Source organism: Egretta garzetta, unplaced genomic scaffold, assembly GCF_000687185.1.
Source record: "Egretta garzetta isolate BGI_Z169 unplaced genomic scaffold, ASM68718v1 scaffold325, whole genome shotgun sequence".
Taxonomy (NCBI): Eukaryota; Metazoa; Chordata; class Aves; order Pelecaniformes; family Ardeidae; genus Egretta; species Egretta garzetta.
Window position 1 is genome coordinate 2,218,407 of NW_009259833.1, and position 21,829 is coordinate 2,240,235.

Consider the following 21,829-nt stretch of genomic DNA (forward strand, 5'->3'; position numbering starts at 1 on the left):
CATTTCTTCTAAGCAGAGCAAACCCTGGTTGCAACCTGGAAGGGAAGCTGCCAAATTAAAATGAACTTGCTGCAGGAAATGCTGTGGCTGATTCAGTGGGCGAAACTTCCCCTCCAACTGTGTTGTTGGTGCCCTGAGCGCTGCTGAGACCTGGGTACAGATGGATGGGCCATCTGTAAGCTTAGGTCAATGAAAAGCTCAGAGAAGTTTGGACGCTGAAAATCTTTTGATTGGAGGGGAAAAATGTGTATTAGGCTATCCTGAAATATTTCACCAGTTCCTTCCATTTTGCTCACTTTAGCAGTGAAAATAAAAACAAGGCAGAAAGGAGAAGATATTTCAAAAACGTAACACCTTAAAATATTGGGATGGCTCTGTTAGAAACCTTATTTCAGAGTCCCATATTAGATTTATGTGCTAGAAAGCCAAAAAAGTTGCACTTACTGGAACGCTTTTTTCCTGCAAGTCTGGTTTGCTAGAAGCTTTTTTGAACACATCTGTTGGAGTCTGACTATCACGACACGGTGCCAGACTGACATTTGGGGGAACTGACACATTGGTCCCTGGACCTTCAGTCTCCGATCCTCCATGATCATTGCCAACCTTGAGGTACTTTGGCACAAACAGGAGCCAAGGAGTCTTTGCTCAGCTACAAGTATTTGGGTATTTGGGGTTTTTTTTGGACCTGTAGCCCACACCTTTCAATGGTTTTGGTTCAAAGCAGGGGCTGGGACAGGCTTTGGTGCTGGACAGTGTAGATACCTTATATACCCATGGCAACAGCACTTCACTAATGCTGGCTTCAACTGCTCCCTACTTTTTCAGGGGGCTGAGCAGGCTGAGCTTGCCATGGTTTGGCTATCTTGGCTACCCAGATCCAGTATTATGCTAGAAGTATTGACCAGAGCTGAAACTACATTTCTTGGCTGCAAGTTAAACCAACCTTCAAGCACAAGTGTGGAAATGCTAGTGTGAACCAGAGGATAGCCCATGGAAAGGGTTTGATTTGTTTGTGCCTAGTGCTTCTCGAGGTGTCCAGAATGTCTGAGCCATATACATGGGGCTGGGAAACATAATCCATGATGCATGGGAGACCCACACCTTGTGAGACCCCAGGGCCCATCAAAAAGTACTAGGGCACTGCAGATGGACAACTGAGTCAAGCCCTAGGCCTGCACTTTGCAGGCAGGATGGGTACAAGCTACACTATATTTGACTCCCTAAGCTTCTCGCAGTCCTCCAAAGCGTCCCATCAGGATCCACGCCTTCGTGGACAAACTGTGTGTCTGTGCTGCTTAAGTACAAGGAAGGGACCATGCAGATAGCTACCACATCTGTGGGCTGCTCTTGCTGCATGGGAGGGACATGACCTACAGAAGGCATTGAGCAGCATGGGTAGGGCTTGGTCCAGGGACTATGTGACACTCTTGAAGCCCAGGTGTGTGCGCCCAGCAGTGCGTGCACACGATATCACCCAGCTCTGGAGCAAGTCTGCTCAATGCCAGCTGGGGATCTCTGCATCGGAGAGGGGACATAACCAAAGCAGTCATTTGTGCTCATTTGTTTCTGGTGACTTATAGTGTCTGTCTGAGCCTCATCTGCGAAGTGTGAAACACCAGAGTAGTGTGGGAACAGAAACTGGGGGGTTGACAAGGTCCAAGGTAGTAGGAGGACTGTAGACAGAATGATTTCAAACTCTTCTCTCCACTGTCTCATTGCCCTGCATTCTCATCTTCTCCAACTTGTTCTTCATGAATGAAGAAGGTCCCCCAGCGCCTGCCCCTTTTCCCAAGATCAGTCTCATTAAAAAGCTGGGTTTGGTCTTCCTTCCAGGATGGGGTTGCTCGGAAGCAAAAATCAGCTGATGTCCAATGACAAACACACTTCTGGAAGCAACCCAAAAACCAAGAGTAAACCTCCTCCCGCCCCGCCCAAGGTAAGCCTACAGCTTTGTGTCCTTTTGGGGTCCTCCACAGCTCGATTACTGTCTGGAGTGCTGCAGGCGATACCTGTGTGTGCCAGAAGGAACTTAAGCACTTCTATTTCCTAAAATTGGGTCACCAATTGGTCATTTCAAAATTGGGAAATGTTGTTGGAAGGGCAGAAAACAAGCGTTTATGCCTGGCTTCCCTCCACAAGATTCTTAATAGGGGGTGAACTGTTCAATCAACCCTTTCTTGCTCTCGTTTTTTTCTCTGTCAAAAAGGATGCCATTTTCTCTTTGGGCATATGTTATGGCTGTGAATTGTCTGAGTGGGCTAGGGATGGTGGTGCTTTGAAAGGCTACGTCCCATTGAGTCTGGCACAATTATTTGCGTGGGCTGGAGTGGAAAGCAGGGCAGGGGCCAGGGAGAGAAGGTGCAAGAGGCCACTGCCTGCGTGCCCTGCATCGCTTGGACACAAGCCCTCCAAGCTGGTCTCCATATCACTTAGGGCTGCTGCCCTCAGCAGTCTGTAACCCAAGCTGACATTGCTGACTTGCAAACAGCACAAAGATGGGTCAGATTCAGGCTAAGATTCAAAGCTGCAAACCGCAACGGAAACTTTACCATCAGGGAGGACAACAGATTCACTAAAGGTCTACAACTAATCTGTGTTGGGGTGGGCTGAGAATCAGGAGTGCTGAGCATCTGCTGCTCCCTTTGGATTCACAGGGCCTCTGCTTGCACGGACACTGATCAGTGAGACACTCGGTCAGGATTTAGGAGACCTCAGATGACAAACTCCTTGTTTAAACTTTGGAAATCACTTTATCTGTCTGTTGCCAGATAGAGGACATGAAATTGTTTTCTGTTTTCTTGCACTTGTCAGCACTGTGTCCAGCAGCCAGCACAAGGGAAGCTCTAGGTGCAACTGTCATGTGAAAACCATCTCAGGTCTTGAGCTCTGAGAGGGGGCAGGAACTGCCTATCATTGCTTTTGATGACAGTTGGAGATGTTTTTTGCACTTTTAGTTTAATTTCTGATTTCTCCCATGTTATCAAGTCCAGTTTTCATGACAGCTAATGTCAGATTGACTAAGAGGATGGCCATTTCCTAAATTTCCTTCTCTCCAGCTCACTGGAGAGGAGTTACTATCAGTGCAAATACAGCATCATCAATCACCTTGACACCAATCTTTTTTTGCCACAGGCACTAAGCTCTCACATGTCAGGGGAAGTCCATATTTCTTTCAGTTAAATTAGAAAGGGCAGTGGGTGAACAACTCTCCCACCCCACACTGCTGCTAAGTAGGAGTCAAAAGGTGGTGCGGACAGAGAGCATGAGATGTTTTTCATTCAGCGTCTGTAGTTCACTCCTTTTGCGTGTGTATAAAAATACCTGGCAGTGGTCAAGCACCCACAAGGTACTGTACCTTGGACTGATCACAGGAGTGGTGTCTAAAGTTGGGTAGGGGCCAACAGAGCCCACCTGGCCATTTCCACAGTATTAAACTCTTAGCCCACAAAACAAGGTGGTTGCACCCCAGCTGTGGATTAAGAATGGTCTATGGTCAATTGGCCACTCGCAAGGTCTGGGCCAAACCAAACTATGGACCATGTCAACGTTTTAAAAGTGTGCCTAGATGAGTTGAAGTCACTTGCTGCTGTTTAATTTGCTAATATAGTCACTGCCTCCATTTTTTTAACATATCCCTGAGCAAAGGATATTCCACAAGCCTTGGGACAATTATGGCAAAGAGTATTCTGGGGTTTCTGCTTCAAATAATATTGCAATTGTAATTTCTCAATGGGACCATTCGTGTCTCATCCCCCATTGATCTGAAATCTGGCATCAGTGAACAAGAGTTAGACCAGGGTCTAAATGAGTGCGTAGCAGATTTATGCTTTTATTCAGAGGGGAGCCAAGGATTATTCAAGCTGACTGCCAAGACAGTGATGAACACATCATGGCAAAATGTGTTAAAGCCATCACGACACGTACGGAGCCAGATGCAGGGGCTGTTGACTGACTACAGTGGGCTCCGGCTCAGACTCCCACTCATCTGTGAAGCTGAGAGCAGGTCTTCCTGCAAACACAGCAAAGTAATAAATGTCGTCTTTTTTTCTTTCTATTTCCACCAAAGGGCAGACAATTTATCAGCATCCCTCATCTAAACCAAGCCTCTGTACAAGGTAAGATTCTTAGCTCAATTGCTGTTCTCTTCGCCTTCCCGTGGGGTTTTGCAAGGTGGTGGTCCCCCAACAGCAGGTCTTGAGAACAAGCCGTCATGTCGCAGGCGTGCGGTTTCTGTATCTTTAGCACTGCCAGGCGGGGAGTTTATCAGCGTGTTTTGGAAGATTCAGTTTACATCGCTAACTGTTTGTAGTTGCCAGTTTCCCCTGCTCATCAAAGAAATTAAGAGGGAAAAGCACTCCTTCTTCATCGGTTGAGCAAAGTGAGATCTGAGACATCAACTGCATGAGATATCTCTGTCTGCTGCCCTGTCTGCAGTCTGACAACTTGTGGATGCTATACCCAGCCAGCTGAAAATTTCAGAGGAAATAGCAGGCATCAGAGAGCCCAGGGAGACTACAAAGAGAACGAGAAGAAAGGAAAGAGTATAAAATAAGGATGCACAGAGCCCCTGCTTGGAGACTGTTGGCTTCATCCACCTCTGCAATTATCTGCGGGTCGCAGATGGTGTTTTGTAGATGTTTCTTTTAGCAGAAAGCCCTCTGCTACCTCTGCCCAGCCCCCGACAGCGACTTGTATATATTTCTGCCAAAGAACTTTTGAAGATTAAGGGGGAAGAGAGAGAGATAGGGAGAATTAGAAGAGGGCAAAAAATAGAGGAAGCTTGGAAGAAAGCAGTTAGCAAAACACAAAAGTTCCTCGTGTGGGTGGAAGTGTAGGATTAGAGGAGACAGGGCATGAGGAAAGGAAGAAGTGGGGTGGCAAATAAATAGGATGGGTGGAAGAGCAGACCTAGGTCTTCTTAGGTCTTATGGATGGTGATGGAGGGTCTCTGCCATGGGACAGACAGGAATTCCTGCAACGTCAAAATGTTCTTCGAAATTAGCATTTGTTATGGAGATCAAATTTGTGGGAGGTGTAGCTCCTCATCCATGTGAATTGGGGTGCCTTTCTGTGGAAGTACCATTTTTCCAGAAACCATGCTTTCTTTTGCAAAATTGTTTTCATGGCACATTTCCAAGTGGCCATGTCCTCCTACCTCCACAACTGAGCAGATGCTGCCAGCTTTTCACGGGTTTTTTACCAATTTGCTCACTCTGGTGAGAAGCACAACAGAAGCTACCTTCAAGGAGGCGGCTTTTACTTCTGCTTCATGCCAGAAGGCAGAAGTGGAAGGATGCTAAAAAATGCATTAAGTACCATGTTCGCCATTTTCAGCTCTCAAAAATATTTTGGTTTCGTAGGTTCAGTTCCAGTTTTGGAGGAATATTCACACTGTCAGTCTGGGGAACTTCTTTTTTTTCTCTACCGATGCCCGAGTTTCCAGAAATGATGCTATGTCTGCCTCTGTCCTCTGTGGCAAAATGGGCTGACAGGAGCCATGCAAGATATTTGAGATATCTGAGAGACTCTCATGAAAGAAGGCAATTCAAGTGAATTGATAGAGAAAGCACAAAATCCAGACAATTCAATCGTATAAAAAAAAAAATCAAAGAGCTGAATTATATCTTGTGGGAACACTTTAAGTTTAACCAGGCAACTTTATTGACTGCGGAAGTGTAGCATGTAAGGTAAAATCAAAACCTTTTTCTTTCAGGGTTTTGGGGTTTTTTTTTCATTTCTTGCATTTTGATTTTTTAATTTTTTTTCTGATCTTGGTGTTGTACAACTTGTTTGACAGTTTCCAGCTTTGTCACTGCTGCTTCGGAAATTATTTCTTTTTTTTTTTTTTCATTGTTAACAAACCCCTCATTTGTCCTGATATTATTTAGCTCAATGGAAGTAACACAAAGGCAGGCAAGGAGTTTATACCTCTGGATTCAACTGTTGGCAGCATCACCAATCCACTTTTCACTTGGGGTGGGTTCTTCCATCATGCGAGTCTCTCGTCCGTTTTACCATGGCTCCCTAAGCAATCGTGATGTCTTTAAGGTTAACTCTATGTCTCTATAGGGTCAAAACTTACCTCTAATTCTGCACCTCTTAAAATCCCGGCACAGAAAAGTCTTGGCCCATGATAGTGGCTCCCAACCACAACAGCTCCATTGCTACAGCTGCTGCCAATTCGCTCGTGTTGGATAGATAAGACATAGCAGAGAGGTAGAATAACCCCTGCCCTTGCCCTGCCAGCTGCTGGCAGCTGGATTTAAGTACCACTGGTGGAGAGACCTGATCGTTTTGAGTGTTTGTCCTCAGGCATTATAACAACCTGTGACTGCACAAAAAAATGGGTCTCGCTGTGAGGCCGTTTCTTGTGATTGAGGAACTGCAACTTCTTACGGCTCTTTTCACTTGCTTTTGGCTAACCATAGTATGAATAGGCCTGATTTTTGGGGGTGGGAGCTAAGCATGCTCGGGAAATTGAGGTCTTCTGAAGCATCTCGAGATTAGCATCAAAGGCCTTAGTTGTTTTTATTGTTGTTCCCTGAATATGGGTTTGGGTTTGAAAGGAATGCTGTCAGAAATGTGCTTTTCAGCTTAATTGGAAATAGGAGGGGTTGTTTCTACTGAAAAGGCTGACTTTTCAATGAGAAATTAAAACTTCTCATAAAAAAATGGGCATTGCCAATCAAAAGTAAGGGGGAAGGAAGACTAGAGGCCATTGCCCAAAGTGTTCAGATTTCCTACGAAACAAAGTTATGAGTTTGGGTCTGATATGATTTGATGGGGAAACCAGAAATTATCTGCAAAAACACTCACTGTGCCAGAACACAAGGCAGAAAGGTATTCGGCAGAAAGCACTCTCGCAGCGCAAGCCTGGATGTCCCAGGAGACATCTCCCACGCTGTCACACCTGGGTTTGCTGACCAGCTAGGAGATGCAGCACTCCAAGCCCACAGCCTTCTGCACCTCCACCAGTGGGATCTAATGGTGTTCCTCTTGGTGACAGCAGCAACGAGGCAGGAGAGCCACCAGCAGCTGTGTGTTTTGAAGGCTTGTTTCTCCAGCACATGTTTACCTTGGTGAACCAGCCCATGCCATGCTGAAACAGAAAGCTGGACCCATTTTCAGCAGCAGTAACTCATAGTTCAGTGCACCCAGCCGGCCAACACATGTGCTGTGAGTTGTCTTTTACCCCACAACCGTCCTAGCATGGCTGTAAACCAACTCATGATCCTCTGGGGGATGCTGGCACAGTCTCAGCCTGGCTCCATAGCCAAGGGACGGTTGCAAATACCTTCCATTCACGACAGGGCAGCAGTGAGAAGACCAGTTGAATAATTTCTATTAAGCCATCAAATTGGCACTCAGCCTATGCAAACCGAGCTGGTATCTAACTTCCCTGACAGCGACTCTGAGCCAAGGCGTATTTGGCTCGCAATCAAAGTCTCGGGGCTGCTAGCATTATCTGCAAAGTAGTCACTCCTAGCAGCCCCGACGACTTCTCTGCTGTAAAGTCACTCATGACCTAACTTGATCAAATAGGCCAAGAAAGTATTATCGACGCTGTTTCTCAGGGGGTGACAGACTCAGAGACGGGAAGAGTCACTTTCATCATGAGACGGCAAGTCTTGCTGGCTTGAGCAGAGAGAGCTTTTCTTCTGGCTCACTTACGTGTGCAGTGTTTCTCAACACCTATGTTGAGAAGGGGATAAGAGGCGATCATAATATTTTTCTCAGCATATAAAACCCTTTTTGTCCTTGCTATATTCGCGCTTTCTCTTTCTCCCTCTCACCTTTCTGGTTTTTGTTTCGTTTATTTGTACTTATGTCCGTTGCTTCAAGATCAAAACTACATTTTTCATTTCATTTTCTGGAATACACAGCCACTCTGTGCTTGAAGATGTTTACACATTCGCTTCTATTTTTCAAAGCAAAAGTGTGACCACTGTGTTATTTTGCTTTCAAGAGGAGCAGGGCTGTGCATGTGGATGATGGACACCTTGCAGTAGGCACATGCCCAAAAACCTTTCATGTCAGAGAAGCTGTGTGATAACGACTTTCTCAAGAAGGCAACAAGAGTTTGGGTGCATTGCTAACACCAAACACTTTGAGATTCCTCAACGGGAAGCCCCCAACCGTCCAAGCTATTTTAAGACATCAAAACATTCTCCCTTGTGACCAGTCATCCTTGTACGTAGGAGAGAGTGAGGCTCTGCCGAAACCTCTCATGGATCTCCAAGTTCCTCCTCACAAACCCAAAGGGAACTGCTCAGGGTTTTGGTTTACAACGCTACATTTCCTCCCGCACTGAGCCTTTCTCCTCCCTCCTCTCCCAACAAATCGCCAGCACAGGAGCTGCCAGGCCTTGCGCAGACACAAAACCCAAGTTGCCCCAGAGACATGTTATCTTGCAATGACAAAGGGCCGGTCTGGCTCTCTTGCTGGTGGCATTATTTGAAAAGGTCACACAGAGGCTTTGGCTTGACAGTCTGTTTTGAAAAATGCTAATAATAGACCGTCCATCGCTCTCAGTGCATTAATTAGGCTGTGTACAAGCTAAAGCCTTTCTGCAGCAAATGGTCTCCTTTTTTTCTTTTTCTTTTTCTTTTCCTTTTTCTTTTTCTTTTTCTTTTTCTTTTTCTTTTTCTTTTTCTTTTTCTTTTTCTTTTTCTTTTTCTTTTTCTTTTTCTTTTTCTTTTTCTTTTTCTTTTTCTTTTTCTTTTTCTTTTTCTTTTTCTTTTTCTTTTTCTTTTTCTTTTTCTTTTTCTTTTTCTTTTTCTTTTTCTTTTTCTTTTTCTTTTTCTTTTTCTTTTTCTTTTTCTTTTTCTTTTTCTTTTTCTTTTTCTTTTTCTTTTTCTTTTTCTTTTTCTTTTTCTTTTTCTTTTTCTTTTTCTTTTTCTTTTTCTTTTTCTTTTTCTTTTTCTTTTTCTTTTTCTTTTTCTTTTTCTTTTTCTTTTTCTTTTTCTTTTTCTTTTTCTTTTTCTTTTTCTTTTTCTTTTTCTTTTTCTTTTTCTTTTTCTTTTTCTTTTTCTTTTTCTTTTTCTTTTTCTTTTTCTTTTTCTTTTTCTTTTTCTTTTTCTTTTTCTTTTTCTTTTTCTTTTTCTTTTTCTTTTTCTTTTTCTTTTTCTTTTTCTTTTTCTTTTTCTTTTTCTTTTTCTTTTTCTTTTTCTTTTTCTTTTTCTTTTTCTTTTTCTTTTTCTTTTTCTTTTTCTTTTTCTTTTTCTTTTTCTTTTTCTTTTTCTTTTTCTTTTTCTTTTTCTTTTTCTTTTTCTTTTTCTTTTTCTTTTTCTTTTTCTTTTTCTTTTTCTTTTTCTTTTTCTTTTTCTTTTTCTTTTTCTTTTTCTTTTTCTTTTTCTTTTTCTTTTTCTTTTTCTTTTTCTTTTTCTTTTTCTTTTTCTTTTTCTTTTTCTTTTTCTTTTTCTTTTTCTTTTTCTTTTTCTTTTTCTTTTTCTTTTTCTTTTTCTTTTTCTTTTTCTTTTTCTTTTTCTTTTTCTTTTTCTTTTTCTTTTTCTTTTTCTTTTTCTTTTTCTTTTTCTTTTTCTTTTTCTTTTTCTTTTTCTTTTTCTTTTTCTTTTTCTTTTTCTTTTTCTTTTTCTTTTTCTTTTTCTTTTTCTTTTTCTTTTTCTTTTTCTTTTTCTTTTTCTTTTTCTTTTTCTTTTTCTTTTTCTTTTTCTTTTTCTTTTTCTTTTTCTTTTTCTTTTTCTTTTTCTTTTTCTTTTTCTTTTTCTTTTTCTTTTTCTTTTTCTTTTTCTTTTTCTTTTTCTTTTTCTTTTTCTTTTTCTTTTTCTTTTTCTTTTTCTTTTTCTTTTTCTTTTTCTTTTTCTTTTTCTTTTTCTTTTTCTTTTTCTTTTTCTTTTTCTTTTTCTTTTTCTTTTTCTTTTTCTTTTTCTTTTTCTTTTTCTTTTTCTTTTTCTTTTTCTTTTTCTTTTTCTTTTTCTTTTTCTTTTTCTTTTTCTTTTTCTTTTTCTTTTTCTTTTTCTTTTTCTTTTTCTTTTTCTTTTTCTTTTTCTTTTTCTTTTTCTTTTTCTTTTTCTTTTTCTTTTTCTTTTTCTTTTTCTTTTTCTTTTTCTTTTTCTTTTTCTTTTTCTTTTTCTTTTTCTTTTTCTTTTTCTTTTTCTTTTTCTTTTTCTTTTTCTTTTTTATTTTTATTTTTATTTTTATTTTCCTTTTTTTCTTTTTTCTTTTCTCTTTTTCTTTTTCTCCTTTTTCTTTTTCACCATTCTGCTCTGGCTTCATTTTTGTGTTTGTGTTCATGTGCTGATCCTCTTTATAAAGTTCCATCTGCCCCAAAATAGCTGTTCATTTCTGCTTCAGTAGCTGCAAGCCTGCAGAGCACATGTGAACGGTTGCACAGCCTCTCCAAGAGCAGCACCAGCCTAACCCGGGCATGCAAACGTAGCGATTCAGCTCCAGCCCGCAGAGATCTGCCCTGGGGTGGGTTAGCAGCCTTGTAGCACACGTACCAGGTGGCAGCTTTGCCATGCACAGCACGGCTTGCACGCACCAGAGAGCGAAAGCTCATTTTGCCGTGCCGAAATTTAGGCTTGACCAACATGGCTGGAGTAAAAGCAGCGTGTTAGGGTTGGGGATAGGGACTCAGACCCGCTCACAGCCTTGGTCTGGGAGTGTTGTAAGCAAAATGGGAGACATAAAACATCAGTTTTGTGGTTTAGAGCATCTCAAGTGCATCAGGGCCAGGGAGGGGGAGGCCAGGGAGAGGGAGTCTCCACCGATCCCCAGGGAATTTCAGCAGAGCAGAGCAGCCAGGCACTGTAGAGGTGCTGGGCTGAAAGTGGCAGCACATGTGGTGGCACGTCTGTAAGGAGGAGTGCGCAAAAAGGATGGCGAGATACTGGCTGAGTCGAGAGCATCTGGAGGGAGAATTAAATCCTAGCAATGGGCTCAAGTAACAGAAACTTTGTACCTTTTCCAAACAAGAAAACCTCATCTTTTTGAGTCAAATCCCAGAGCCGGCCTGGGAAATGTCACTACAGCAGTTTTCATTTACCTCCGTGTAAAACTCAGGCCAAACACTGACAGGTTACTTATGACTCTTCTTATTCCACACAAACCCTCTTTGCTTGCTGACACACTGGGGTTTGTGGGTGGGGGGGTCTGGAGTGCTTTTAAAAACACGTAAACGGGAAACACTTTGGTGAATCAGCATTAGTCCCTGAGCAGAGGTTGTGGTTGGCAGGAAAGCCGAGTTGGTGGAAACCATGGCTTTTGGGGGACAAGGGGGGGTGACAGCCCCTGTGCATGGAGGTGTGTGAAATGCCCCGCCGTACACTGGGGTGTGCATCACCACCCCGTCAGGGAACAGGCTGGATCCAGTGGTGTTGCTTCTTCTTTCAGATAACTTTATTGTGATTGCACTGTATGATTTTGCTGCCTCGAGTGACCGTGACCTGCAGCTGGTCAAGGGGGAGAAACTCCAAGTCCTCTCCAAGTAAGTGACCTGCTGCCAGAGGGAGGTTCAAAGACAAGCATGGTGAGGTTGGGAAAGGGGGGAACTTGATGGGATCAGACACCAATTCACAGCTCACCAGAGCTGAGCCCGTGTCTTAGAATTGCTCCAGATTGTGACTTCCATGCCTTCCTTGGGTTACGGATACTTTGGGGTCAGGTAGTGTCCCTGCCTGGATACTACTGGGACCTTCTTCACTGCCAGTGCGCGTGGGCGCAGAGGTAGCATATATAACAATAACCCAGCTCCTGTTTTGTATTTTGTGCTGATCGTGCTTTTGCAAAAGGATGTGGGTTGGGCGTAGTCAGAGGAAAGGACAGAATTGAGCCAGAGGCGCGCATGGTTTCATTTCACCTTCTTCTCAGACTCACGAGAGAAGAGGCAGCAGACAGTCCATGTTCCCAGTCCATAACAGGGTAGAGGTGGGCTTTGGCTCCCCTGGTCATTTGGCCTTGTAGGGCTGGTCCATCCTTGACCTTGCAGTGAGGTGGTCTCCAGAGGTGACACTTCTCACCCAGATGCCGTGGGCTGGGAGCTATTGGGCAGGGGAGACTGCTGGGTGGGGATGGCTTTTGGCCACGGCTGGTGGCTGAGTCACTGATGGGAGAGCAAAGCGGGGCTCAAAACCCCAGAAACCATGCTGTCCCCATAGCCCTAGCTTGCCATGAAACTTTTCTTCTGCTTGCTTTGCAGCGAGGGGGACTGGTGGTTGGCAAAATCCCTCAGCAGTGGGAGGAAAGGCTACATCCCCAGTAATTTCGTAGCACAAGTGGACAGTTTGGAAGAGGAAAAGTAAGTACATAAGCTTATGAATGGTGAACACTGATGCAATGCCCAGTCTCTCAACTGGTGTCTTTCAACACCCCCAGCAATGCTGCCCAAAAGTTCAGGAGAAGTTTTAAGCACCCCGTGGGTGTGGAGCAGGGAGGATGAGGTTGCTATGGGGAAAGAAGGCAAAGGTTCCTGTCCCATTGATTGTGCCCACCGTGGAAAACAAGGACTTGGGGGAAAGAACATAAAGGTTGCGTCTGCAGTACCAGGGACCATCCCCTGGCCCCACTGGGTCATTTCACCCACACGCATACTGTTAAACTTCCTCAGCCTCCAAGAGGGTGTCCGTATGCAAAGCAGGACTGGGGATCCCTCAAGAAGGGTGTGTTGATCCAGGTCTTGGGTGTTCCAGGGACCACACCAACATTTTAATGGGGCAGACAACTGAGTGCCAGCACCCAGACCCACAGCCTGGTGCTGTTTGTTTCATTAGCCCAGCTGCAGCCTTCGTGTTTGGCTTCCTGCAAAGAGGATGATAAGAAAGACTTGAGCCAAAAGGGTTTATTATGCCTGTATAATACAAGCAGCAGAAGAAATTGTTTCCATGACTTATTCTCCTCTATGACATTCAGCTATAAACGATCAGCCCTGCTTGCAGTCTCCTCTTGGAGGGACCCAACCACCACTGAGTTCAGTAAATATTTAACAACACACAGAAATGTGGTTGGGACATAAACGCTCTTTGTATCCAAAAGGTACATTTAAATGGCTGTGGGCACTCTGTGCTCAGCCTCCAGCCCACGTATCTGCTTTATATGCAGCCTGCCTGGGCATTGCTCGGGGCTTGCTCCCTTGCAAGGTGAGCTGTGGGTCCCTGCATGCCCCAGAGGTCATGCTCCGGCTGAGCCTGCACCTCTCTTGTGTGTGGAGTACTGCACATCCCGTCTACTCTCTGCTCTGGTTGAATTGCTAGGCTGTGAAACAAGCCCAAAGTGGCCAAAATCTGGTGTTAATCTACAGAAAACAATTACCAGCACTTTCCAGCAGATAAAATAATATTTGCTGATAAAAACAACCCTCCGTTTCAGAGTGTAGTGGTAAAAAAATGAACTAACTGGAGATAATTTGCTTTTTTTTTTTTTTTTTTTTTGGAGCTTTTCCTTTTTGAACAACAATTTTGCCTTTTCTGTCTCCCAGGTGGTATTTTAAAACTCTGAGCAGAAAAGATGCTGAACGGCTGCTGTTATCTTCTGGTAACAAAGTTGGCTCCTTCCTCGTCCGAGAGAGTGAAACCAGCAAAGGTGAGATAAACAGAGCAAGGATAACTCCTCATCATTACTGTGGCTTGGGAAACCCTTCAGACCTGAGCTGCAAAGTTCATCCACGTCGGTGTTTCTTGGATCTTGCTGGGCAAAATAGTGCTTCCTAGGCTTGGTGGGGCTGTGGAAGTGAGCTGGGGACTTGCTCATGGTGCTACTCATATGTGTAGTTCAGGCTGTGGTAAGGGTGGCTCTTGTCACCATAGTTTGTGGCAGAGATGCAGGGACACAGATAAGCAGAAAAGACTTTCCAAAACAATGTGTAGGGGGGTTCTTTTCCTTTTCTCCATGAGGAAATGTTACTTTTTTGGCAAATGGAGGTTCTTTTACACACTCTCAAAGAAGCATTTCTCCTGCTTGCAGCAGAAACCTGCAGAATTTTGGAAAAAGTCTTTTGGTGAAACATTTTCCAGAGGAAACGTGTTTTTCCTGATATCCTGTAGCAGGGGAAATTGATGCAAACCAGGACTTTTGGAAGGGGATGGACTGGAGCAGGAAAGGTGGACTACATCCACTTTCCTTCCCTATGAACGTGGCTGGCTTTTGAAGACATGACCCAATGAGGGTGGAAAGGGCAGAGCGTTGTGGTGACTTCTCTGAGGCAGCGGATATAGTTATTAACCATAATACTTAACGGTGTAATTGCAACTTCTGTGTTCTGTGCTGCTAATTTGTAGACAGTCTGGAAGCTAGTTTTGGTTGTCGCATAGGATTTTCACGTTGTTTCTTTCCTGCTTTTCTCTCCTTGCGTCCTCTGGCCTCTGGCCAGGTGTGTTTACGGCATGGAGGAAATGATGCTCGCAGTGGTCCCATGGTTCTGCTCTGAACCAGCTCTACAGCAGTTCAGGAAAGTACTTCAGTCTTGCTGTGCTTTCGGTTTCTTTCCCGTGAGGTGGGTATAGGGGTCTTTCCTTGCCACATGGGAAAAGGTGGCTTGTGCCTTCCTAATAGATCAGTAGCGACTTGGAGCATGCTTCTGAAGTAAATGGGACCTTCTTTTCCCTGACTTACTTTCCAAATGCTTCTATGAGGCCCTGGCCAGTCAGTAAGAGTGGGAACAGATAGACTGAATCCTCCACTTTACAATTAGTTCTTACCTACGGTAGCATCATCTTCTTTCTTTCTTGTCCCTGTTTTCCCCCATTCACATGGGAGGTCTCCAAGGAAGTGTCTGTCCCTTTCTCCATGGCTACATCTTTACAAGTAAATTAAATAGCGCCAGAGCCTGGAATGCAACAACTGGGTCATCCACACGGTCTCTGTGCAGGTTTTGTCCTGGTGTCAACCAGGCGCCATTCCCAACAATCAGTTTGAGTGCAGTCACCCTGTTTCGGAGGCTGAGGGAGTTTCACGGTGCGGATGTGACCCCAGGGCTTAGACAGCAGGCTCTGGCACGGTGCAGTTTGCTCACAGGTGTAGTCTGAGCCCTGGATGTGTTGCAGACCTGGCCATTCCAACCACTTCCAACAGCAGGATTCGACGAATAGAGTCAAACTGGAGTGCTGGTCTTGAACTGGTGTGATGTCTAGTGTGCTAACTGGGGCAACAAGATGTTTATCTTCCTGTAGCCCTCTCCCTCCAGCCATGTCCCTGCTGAGCTGATGCCCAGTAGGAGGGGCGCTTTCCTCCATGCGGATTTGCAGTTTCCAGAATTTTTAGTGAACATTCAGGTCAGGAAACATTGAAGAAACTTGTTTCTAAGCATTTCCCTTTACAAGTAACTTGTTCTGCTTGCATGTTGGTTTCTCCACTGCCTTTGTGGTGCCTTGGAAATGATCAGGCTTGGAGTAGTCACTTCATGCTGCTCTTCTGTTTGTCCCCTTCCTATTCTCCCCTTTGTTTGCTGGGATATTTGGGTTGCTGGCATGACTGTGTGTTGCACCCAGGAAGGGCAGGGAGCAACACACGCGCCGTGCACAAGCCCAGCAGACACTTGTGCACTTTATCTGAAGGGCTAAGAAGGGGTGAGGCCCTCTGTCCACCCGTGATCCTAGTCTTTGTGGCATCTCGAGTGCAAGCCATGAGCTGCAAACACAAAATGAAGTAGTTCCTTGCAATTCTCTGGAGCGTGGTTGGGTCTAGGTCGCATGAGCCTTGGACAGAAGTGGTGGAGTCCTGAGATTCAAGGTGAAATAACCAGGCTAGACCCAGTCTTTAATGCCCTGTTTCTGTTGGCTAGAAGCAGACTTAACTGGAGGTGCATTAGCAGATGTGGTGTGTTCCACTCTGTGAAAGTCCCATGTTAGTCCCAAATGGTCAGAGATCAGCTTCTGCTCTGCAATGTGAGTCTCGCTTGTGCCTTTGCTGATATTTAGCGTTCTGTCTCAAAATTCCTGTTATTCCTTCAAACAACTCATCCTTCTCTGAACTGTCCCACGCGTTCAGCTTCTACCTGAATACCCTGTACCTGAACGGCCATGGTGACACCATTTCTTCTGCCTTAACCACAGCTTCCTCCTCTCTAAGGAGAAGGGGAAAAGAGAAAGCCCTGCAATATCAAATGTGCCGTGAAGCTGAGTTCACTAATATAAAGTGCCCTGTGACCCACCACGAGATATCCAGAGCAGTGCCACAGAATTAACCCTGCCTTTCGAACCCCACGGGTTCTTCCTATCCTCCTCCTCCATGACGCATATTTTCATACACTTTGCACATCGTCAGAAACATTTGATCTTCAGGGCTGAGCGCTGAGTCAAGCTAAAGGCAGTAACCCCCTTAGCTGCCCACACTAGGGAGTGAATGTCTCATACTGGGTTGTCTCAGCCACAGTGGGATGCATTCTGCTCCCTGCCCAAGAGCAGCACCTATTCACGGCCCATCCTAAGCCGTGTCTCATTTTGCTCGTGGTTAGACACTGAAGATCTGCAAGCTTGGGGGCTTCACTTTCAGCCAAGATTTTGCAGAGGCTGTGAAAGGCACATTCAACATCCTGGGAAGATGGGTCCTTGTCAAGGCAGCATGGAAGCAGACCAGCAGTGGAATCCTTGGTGGAGAGCTAGCCTTGCCGAAGCTGCTGGAAATAAGCAAATCTGCCCCCGAAAGGAATAATCTGAAACCTGCGGGAACGCAGTCACCCAGCTGTGACAAGTCACGAACTCTTGGCTCACAGCAAGACGGCTGGGTCTGTGCGCCCAGCAGGAGGGACCTCAGCCGCCGAATCCAGCTAGCTCCGGGGTTTCCGACCAAGAAGGAGTTAAGAGCCCGATGAGACCTGTAAGAAGAGGAGATGCTACATGTGCAATGTGAAAGGGGCATTCAGTCTGAGATGCAGGCAGCAAAAAATCACCGTCACACGTGGTAGTTGCCTGAAATCCTGCTGTAGTCAGTGGGGCTTGATTTGGTTGCCCAACCCTGAATGCCTTGGGGTCATCTCCAGGGGCTCCACTAGAAGGTGTGGTTTTGCACCTTATCTGCCAAGCCCATGTCCATGTCCCAGAGCATCTCAAGTGGTACCAGACACCCATGTTTGGGTGACTGAATCAGCTCTAGGTATGACGTGGAGTTAGATCCCACCCCTTTGCATCTTCTGGTGCTCTTTCCCATATGAAACTTGCCACCCTTTGAACGGAGAGGACCTGAGAGCCTTTGCGGGACGGTTTGGGGATCCCAGATGCAGAACAGGAGGGTCTGACACCCAGAGCTGCCCAGGGCAAGATTTGGTTGTCCTCACGCTGCTCTGAGGCACGGACTTCTGCGTGTCAGCCCAGTTCTCTGCTGGGATGTGATGCAGGACTGTAGGACGGGCGAATGTCCCTTGAGGCTGGGGAGCAGGAATTCCTTTTGGCCATCCTAGCTATCATCTGGGGAGATTAGGATTCCTGCTATCTGTCCAGCTCCACTTAGCATTTTTCATTTGCTGCTGTCCCTGGGAGAAGAGAGATTTGAAGCTTTTCAAGCCTTAGTGCTTTGCCTTTACACTGCAGCTCCCGTGGGAACAGCAATCAGCCACGGTGAAGGACAGGGAAAGCTCTGCCACACTCGCTCCAGCAAACTAAACTCTGACTTGGGGGGAAATACAGCTCTAATGACAGGATAAGTATTAACACTAGCAGCAAGCAGCTGATAGATTGGCCTGGAGGGTGCCTGGAGCCCCTGTCACCTCTGCATGCTGCGTGCCCCTGGTTGGAAAGATGGTTCTGAAGAGTCAGTGTGGTCTGGAGAGGAGGTCCTGCAGGAGAGCAGGTGCTTTGGGTTGCAACCACACTAACAACCAGATCGTGTCTCCTCTTCTCTGCTGGCCCTCGCCCCCCCCCAGCACCCACTTGCACACGCCCTGGCTGTTAATGCCCGGGCTCCCATCTACAGCACTGTCTGTGGTCAGTACAGCTGGGGTCACGCCACACTTGGCTCCTTCCTCTAGCAGGCCTTGCGTTGTACAAAATCCCACATGTACATACCATAAGCCAAGTCCCAGGCATGCAAAGTGCCCTCTTGGACTTGTGCCACCTAAGCCCAGCTCTGATGGGCTGCAGCCTGGCCGGCACTTTATCTCAATCATTTTGGAATTAAAATAACATCATCAACAACAACAATAATAGAAATTAATAATTATGATTATTATTATATACTTATATAAGTTCCTTATTATATAAGTTATTATGTATACATTTATAAATGATGATGGTGGTGGTGGTGCTATTATTATTATTAATAATATTATTGTTGTTGTTGTTACTACTTTATTATTATTATTATTATTATTATTATTATTACTGTTATTCTTATTGTTGTTATTGTTATTATTATCTCAGGGCCACATAGGTTAGACAGAGGAGCCAGAGGAATTCTGGGGTCAAATGTTAGGGACTGTGAATGTGGCTAAGCCACTCTAGAAGGCCTTGTACTGAGCACTGCAAACACGAGTCGTACCTACACCTCTCTCCACCCACCAGGGACCAAAGACCTCTCCCTGGGAAAGACACCCTAGGCTCGGTAGTGACCATTGGTCACTGAGACATAGACTGCAAAAAAGAGCCATTCCTTTGCCCTTCCCTGGAGTTTTTTGTTGCCCTGTTGAAGATGCTGCAGAGCTACTTCTTGGAGGTTCAGCTGCAGGAGTGATGGAGCCAAAAGGGCTTCTCTGGTCTGTCTTCTGCCTGGCACTCACGGTGAAGGAGAGTTTTTCAGAAGAGCAACCTCTCTTGAGAAAGAGCTCACCACATTGAGGCTGTGTGCTTCCAAGCCTTGAGTTCCCTGGCTCCACATTTAAACCAGCAGGTCTTCCATGAACACTATGCCACCATAGTCTGGTCTCTTCAGGAAGGGAGTCCCCCCAGAATGACTGCTTGTACTTAGAAAAAATGTAGGCACTCCCCAATCCTGCTTGTAAAGACTTATAATCACTGCAACAGAGCAAACATCCACAGAGGTGGTTTTCTTTGGTTACTTTTTAAAACTGCAAATGGTTTCCAGCTGCAGCATAGGGAGCTGCTGGTGCTGCGACGGAGAAACACCAGCCCGCCTTAGCTGCCCACACTAGGGAGTGAATGTCTCATACTGGGTTGTCTCAGCCACAGTGGGATGCATTCTGCACCCTGCCCAAGAGCAGCACCTATTCACGGCCCATCCTAAGCCGTGTCTCATTTTGCTCGTGGTTAGACACTGAAGATCTGCAAGCTTGGGGGCTTCACTTTCAGCCAAGATTTTGCAGAGGCTGTGAAAGGCACATTCAACATCCTGGGAAGATGGGTCCTTGTCAAGGCAGCATGGAAGCAGACCAGCAGTGGAATCCTTGGTGGAGAGCTAGCCTTGCCGAAGCTGCTGGAAATAAGCAAATCTGCCCCCGAAAGGAATAATCTGAAACCTGCGGGAACGCAGTCACCCAGCTGTGACAAGTCACGAACTCTTGGCTCACAGCAAGACGGCTGGGTCTGTGCGCCCAGCAGGAGGGACCTCAGCCGCCGAATCCAGCTAGCTCCGGGGTTTCCGACCAAGAAGGAGTTAAGAGCCCGATGAGACCTGTAAGAAGAGGAGATGCTACATGTGCAATGTGAAAGGGGCATTCAGTCTGAGATGCAGGCAGCAAAAAATCACCGTCACACGTGGTAGTTGCCTGAAATCCTGCTGTAGTCAGTGGGGCTTGATTTGGTTGCCCAACCCTGAATGCCTTGGGGTCATCTCCAGGGGCTCCACTAGAAGGTGTGGTTTTGCACCTTATCTGCCAAGCCCATGTCCATGTCCCAGAGCATCTCAAGTGGTACCAGACACCCATGTTTGGGTGACTGAATCAGCTCTAGGTATGACGTGGAGTTAGATCCCACCCCTTTGCATCTTCTGGTGCTCTTTCCCATATGAAACTTGCCACCCTTTGAACGGAGAGGACCTGAGAGCCTTTGCGGGACGGTTTGGGGATCCCAGATGCAGAACAGGAGGGTCTGACACCCAGAGCTGCCCAGGGCAAGATTTGGTTGTCCTCACGCTGCTCTGAGGCACGGACTTCTGCGTGTCAGCCCAGTTCTCTGCTGGGATGTGATGCAGGACTGTAGGACGGGCGAATGTCCCTTGAGGCTGGGGAGCAGGAATTCCTTTTGGCCATCCTAGCTATCATCTGGGGAGATTAGGATTCCTGCTATCTGTCCAGCTCCACTTAACATTTTTCATTTGCTGCTGTCCCTGGGAGAAGAGAGATTTGAAGCTTTTCAAGCCTTAGTGCTTTGCCTTTACACTGCAGCTCCCGTGGGAACAGCAATCAGCCACGGTGAAGGACAGGGAAAGCTCTGCCACACTCGCTCCAGCAAACTAAACTCTGACTTGGGGGGAAATACAGCTCTAATGACAGGATAAGTATTAACACTAGCAGCAAGCAGCTGATAGATTGGCCTGGAGGGTGCCTGGAGCCCCTGTCACCTCTGCATGCTGCGTGCCCCTGGTTGGAAAGATGGTTCTGAAGAGTCAGTGTGGTCTGGAGAGGAGGTCCTGCAGGAGAGCAGGTGCTTTGGGTTGCAACCACACTAACAACCAGATCGTGTCTCCTCTTCTCTGCTGGCCCTCGCCCCCCCCCACAGCACCCACGCACACGCCTTGGCTGTTAATTCCCGGGCTCCCATCTACAGCACTGTCTGTGGTCAGTACAGCTGGGGTCACACCACACTTGGCTCCTTCCTCTAGCAGGCCTTGCGTTGTACAAAATCCCACATGTACATACCATAAGCCAAGTCCCAGGCATGCAAAGTGCCCTCTTGGACTTGTGCCACCTAAGCCCAGCTCTGATGGGCTGCAGCCTGGCCGGCACTTTATCTCAATCATTTTGGAATTAAAATAACATCATCAACAACAACAATAATAGAAATTAATAATTATGATTATTATTATATACTTATATAAGTTCCTTATTATATAAGTTATTATGTATACATTTATAAATGATGATGGTGGTGGTGGTGCTATTATTATTATTAATAATATTATTGTTGTTGTTGTTACTACTTTATTATTATTATTATTATTATTATTATTATTACTGTTATTCTTATTGTTGTTATTGTTATTATTATCTCAGGGCCACATAGGTTAGACAGAGGAGCCAGAGGAATTCTGGGGTCAAATGTTAGGGACTGTGAATGTGGCTAAGCCACTCTAGAAGGCCTTGTACTGAGCACTGCAAACACGAGTCGTACCTACACCTCTCTCCACCCACCAGGGACCAAAGACCTCTCCCTGGGAAAGACACCCTAGGCTCGGTAGTGACCATTGGTCACTGAGACATAGACTGCAAAAAAGAGCCATTCCTTTGCCCTTCCCTGGAGTTTTTTGTTGCCCTGTTGAAGATGCTGCAGAGCTACTTCTTGGAGGTTCAGCTGCAGGAGTGATGGAGCCAAAAGGGCTTCTCTGGTCTGTCTTCTGCCTGGCACTCACGGTGAAGGAGAGTTTTTCAGAAGAGCAACCTCTCTTGAGAAAGAGCTCACCACATTGAGGCTGTGTGCTTCCAAGCCTTGAGTTCCCTGGCTCCACATTTAAACCAGCAGGTCTTCCATGAACACTATGCCACCATAGTCTGGTCTCTTCAGGAAGGGAGTCCCCCCAGAATGACTGCTTGTACTTAGAAAAAATGTAGGCACTCCCCAATCCTGCTTGTAAAGACTTATAATCACTGCAACAGAGCAAACATCCACAGAGGTGGTTTTCTTTGGTTACTTTTTAAAACTGCAAATGGTTTCCAGCTGCAGCATAGGGAGCTGCTGGTGCTGCGACGGAGAAACACCAGCCAGCGAGCGTTGTGTGTTAGCAAACTTTCCCCTCGCGTGCAGGATTAGGGTTTCAGAGTTGCTGTGGA

The 21,829-nt window shown here is 45.7% G+C and overlaps 1 protein-coding gene across 1 annotated transcript in view; it reads left to right on the top strand.

Annotated features, from left to right (window-relative positions):
- The window catches only part of BLK (BLK proto-oncogene, Src family tyrosine kinase), a 48,267-nt gene that overhangs the window by 15,334 nt on the left and 11,104 nt on the right, over nucleotides 1–21,829 (top strand). Inside the window, exons 2-6 of the mRNA XM_009639914.2 lie at nucleotides 1,834–1,936; nucleotides 4,067–4,115; nucleotides 11,356–11,449; nucleotides 12,161–12,259; nucleotides 13,436–13,539. Of these exons, the coding sequence (XP_009638209.1) occupies nucleotides 1,835–1,936; nucleotides 4,067–4,115; nucleotides 11,356–11,449; nucleotides 12,161–12,259; nucleotides 13,436–13,539 (448 nt within the window). The 5' untranslated portion in view covers nucleotide 1,834. The remainder of the gene's footprint in view (nucleotides 1–1,833; nucleotides 1,937–4,066; nucleotides 4,116–11,355; nucleotides 11,450–12,160; nucleotides 12,260–13,435; nucleotides 13,540–21,829) is intronic.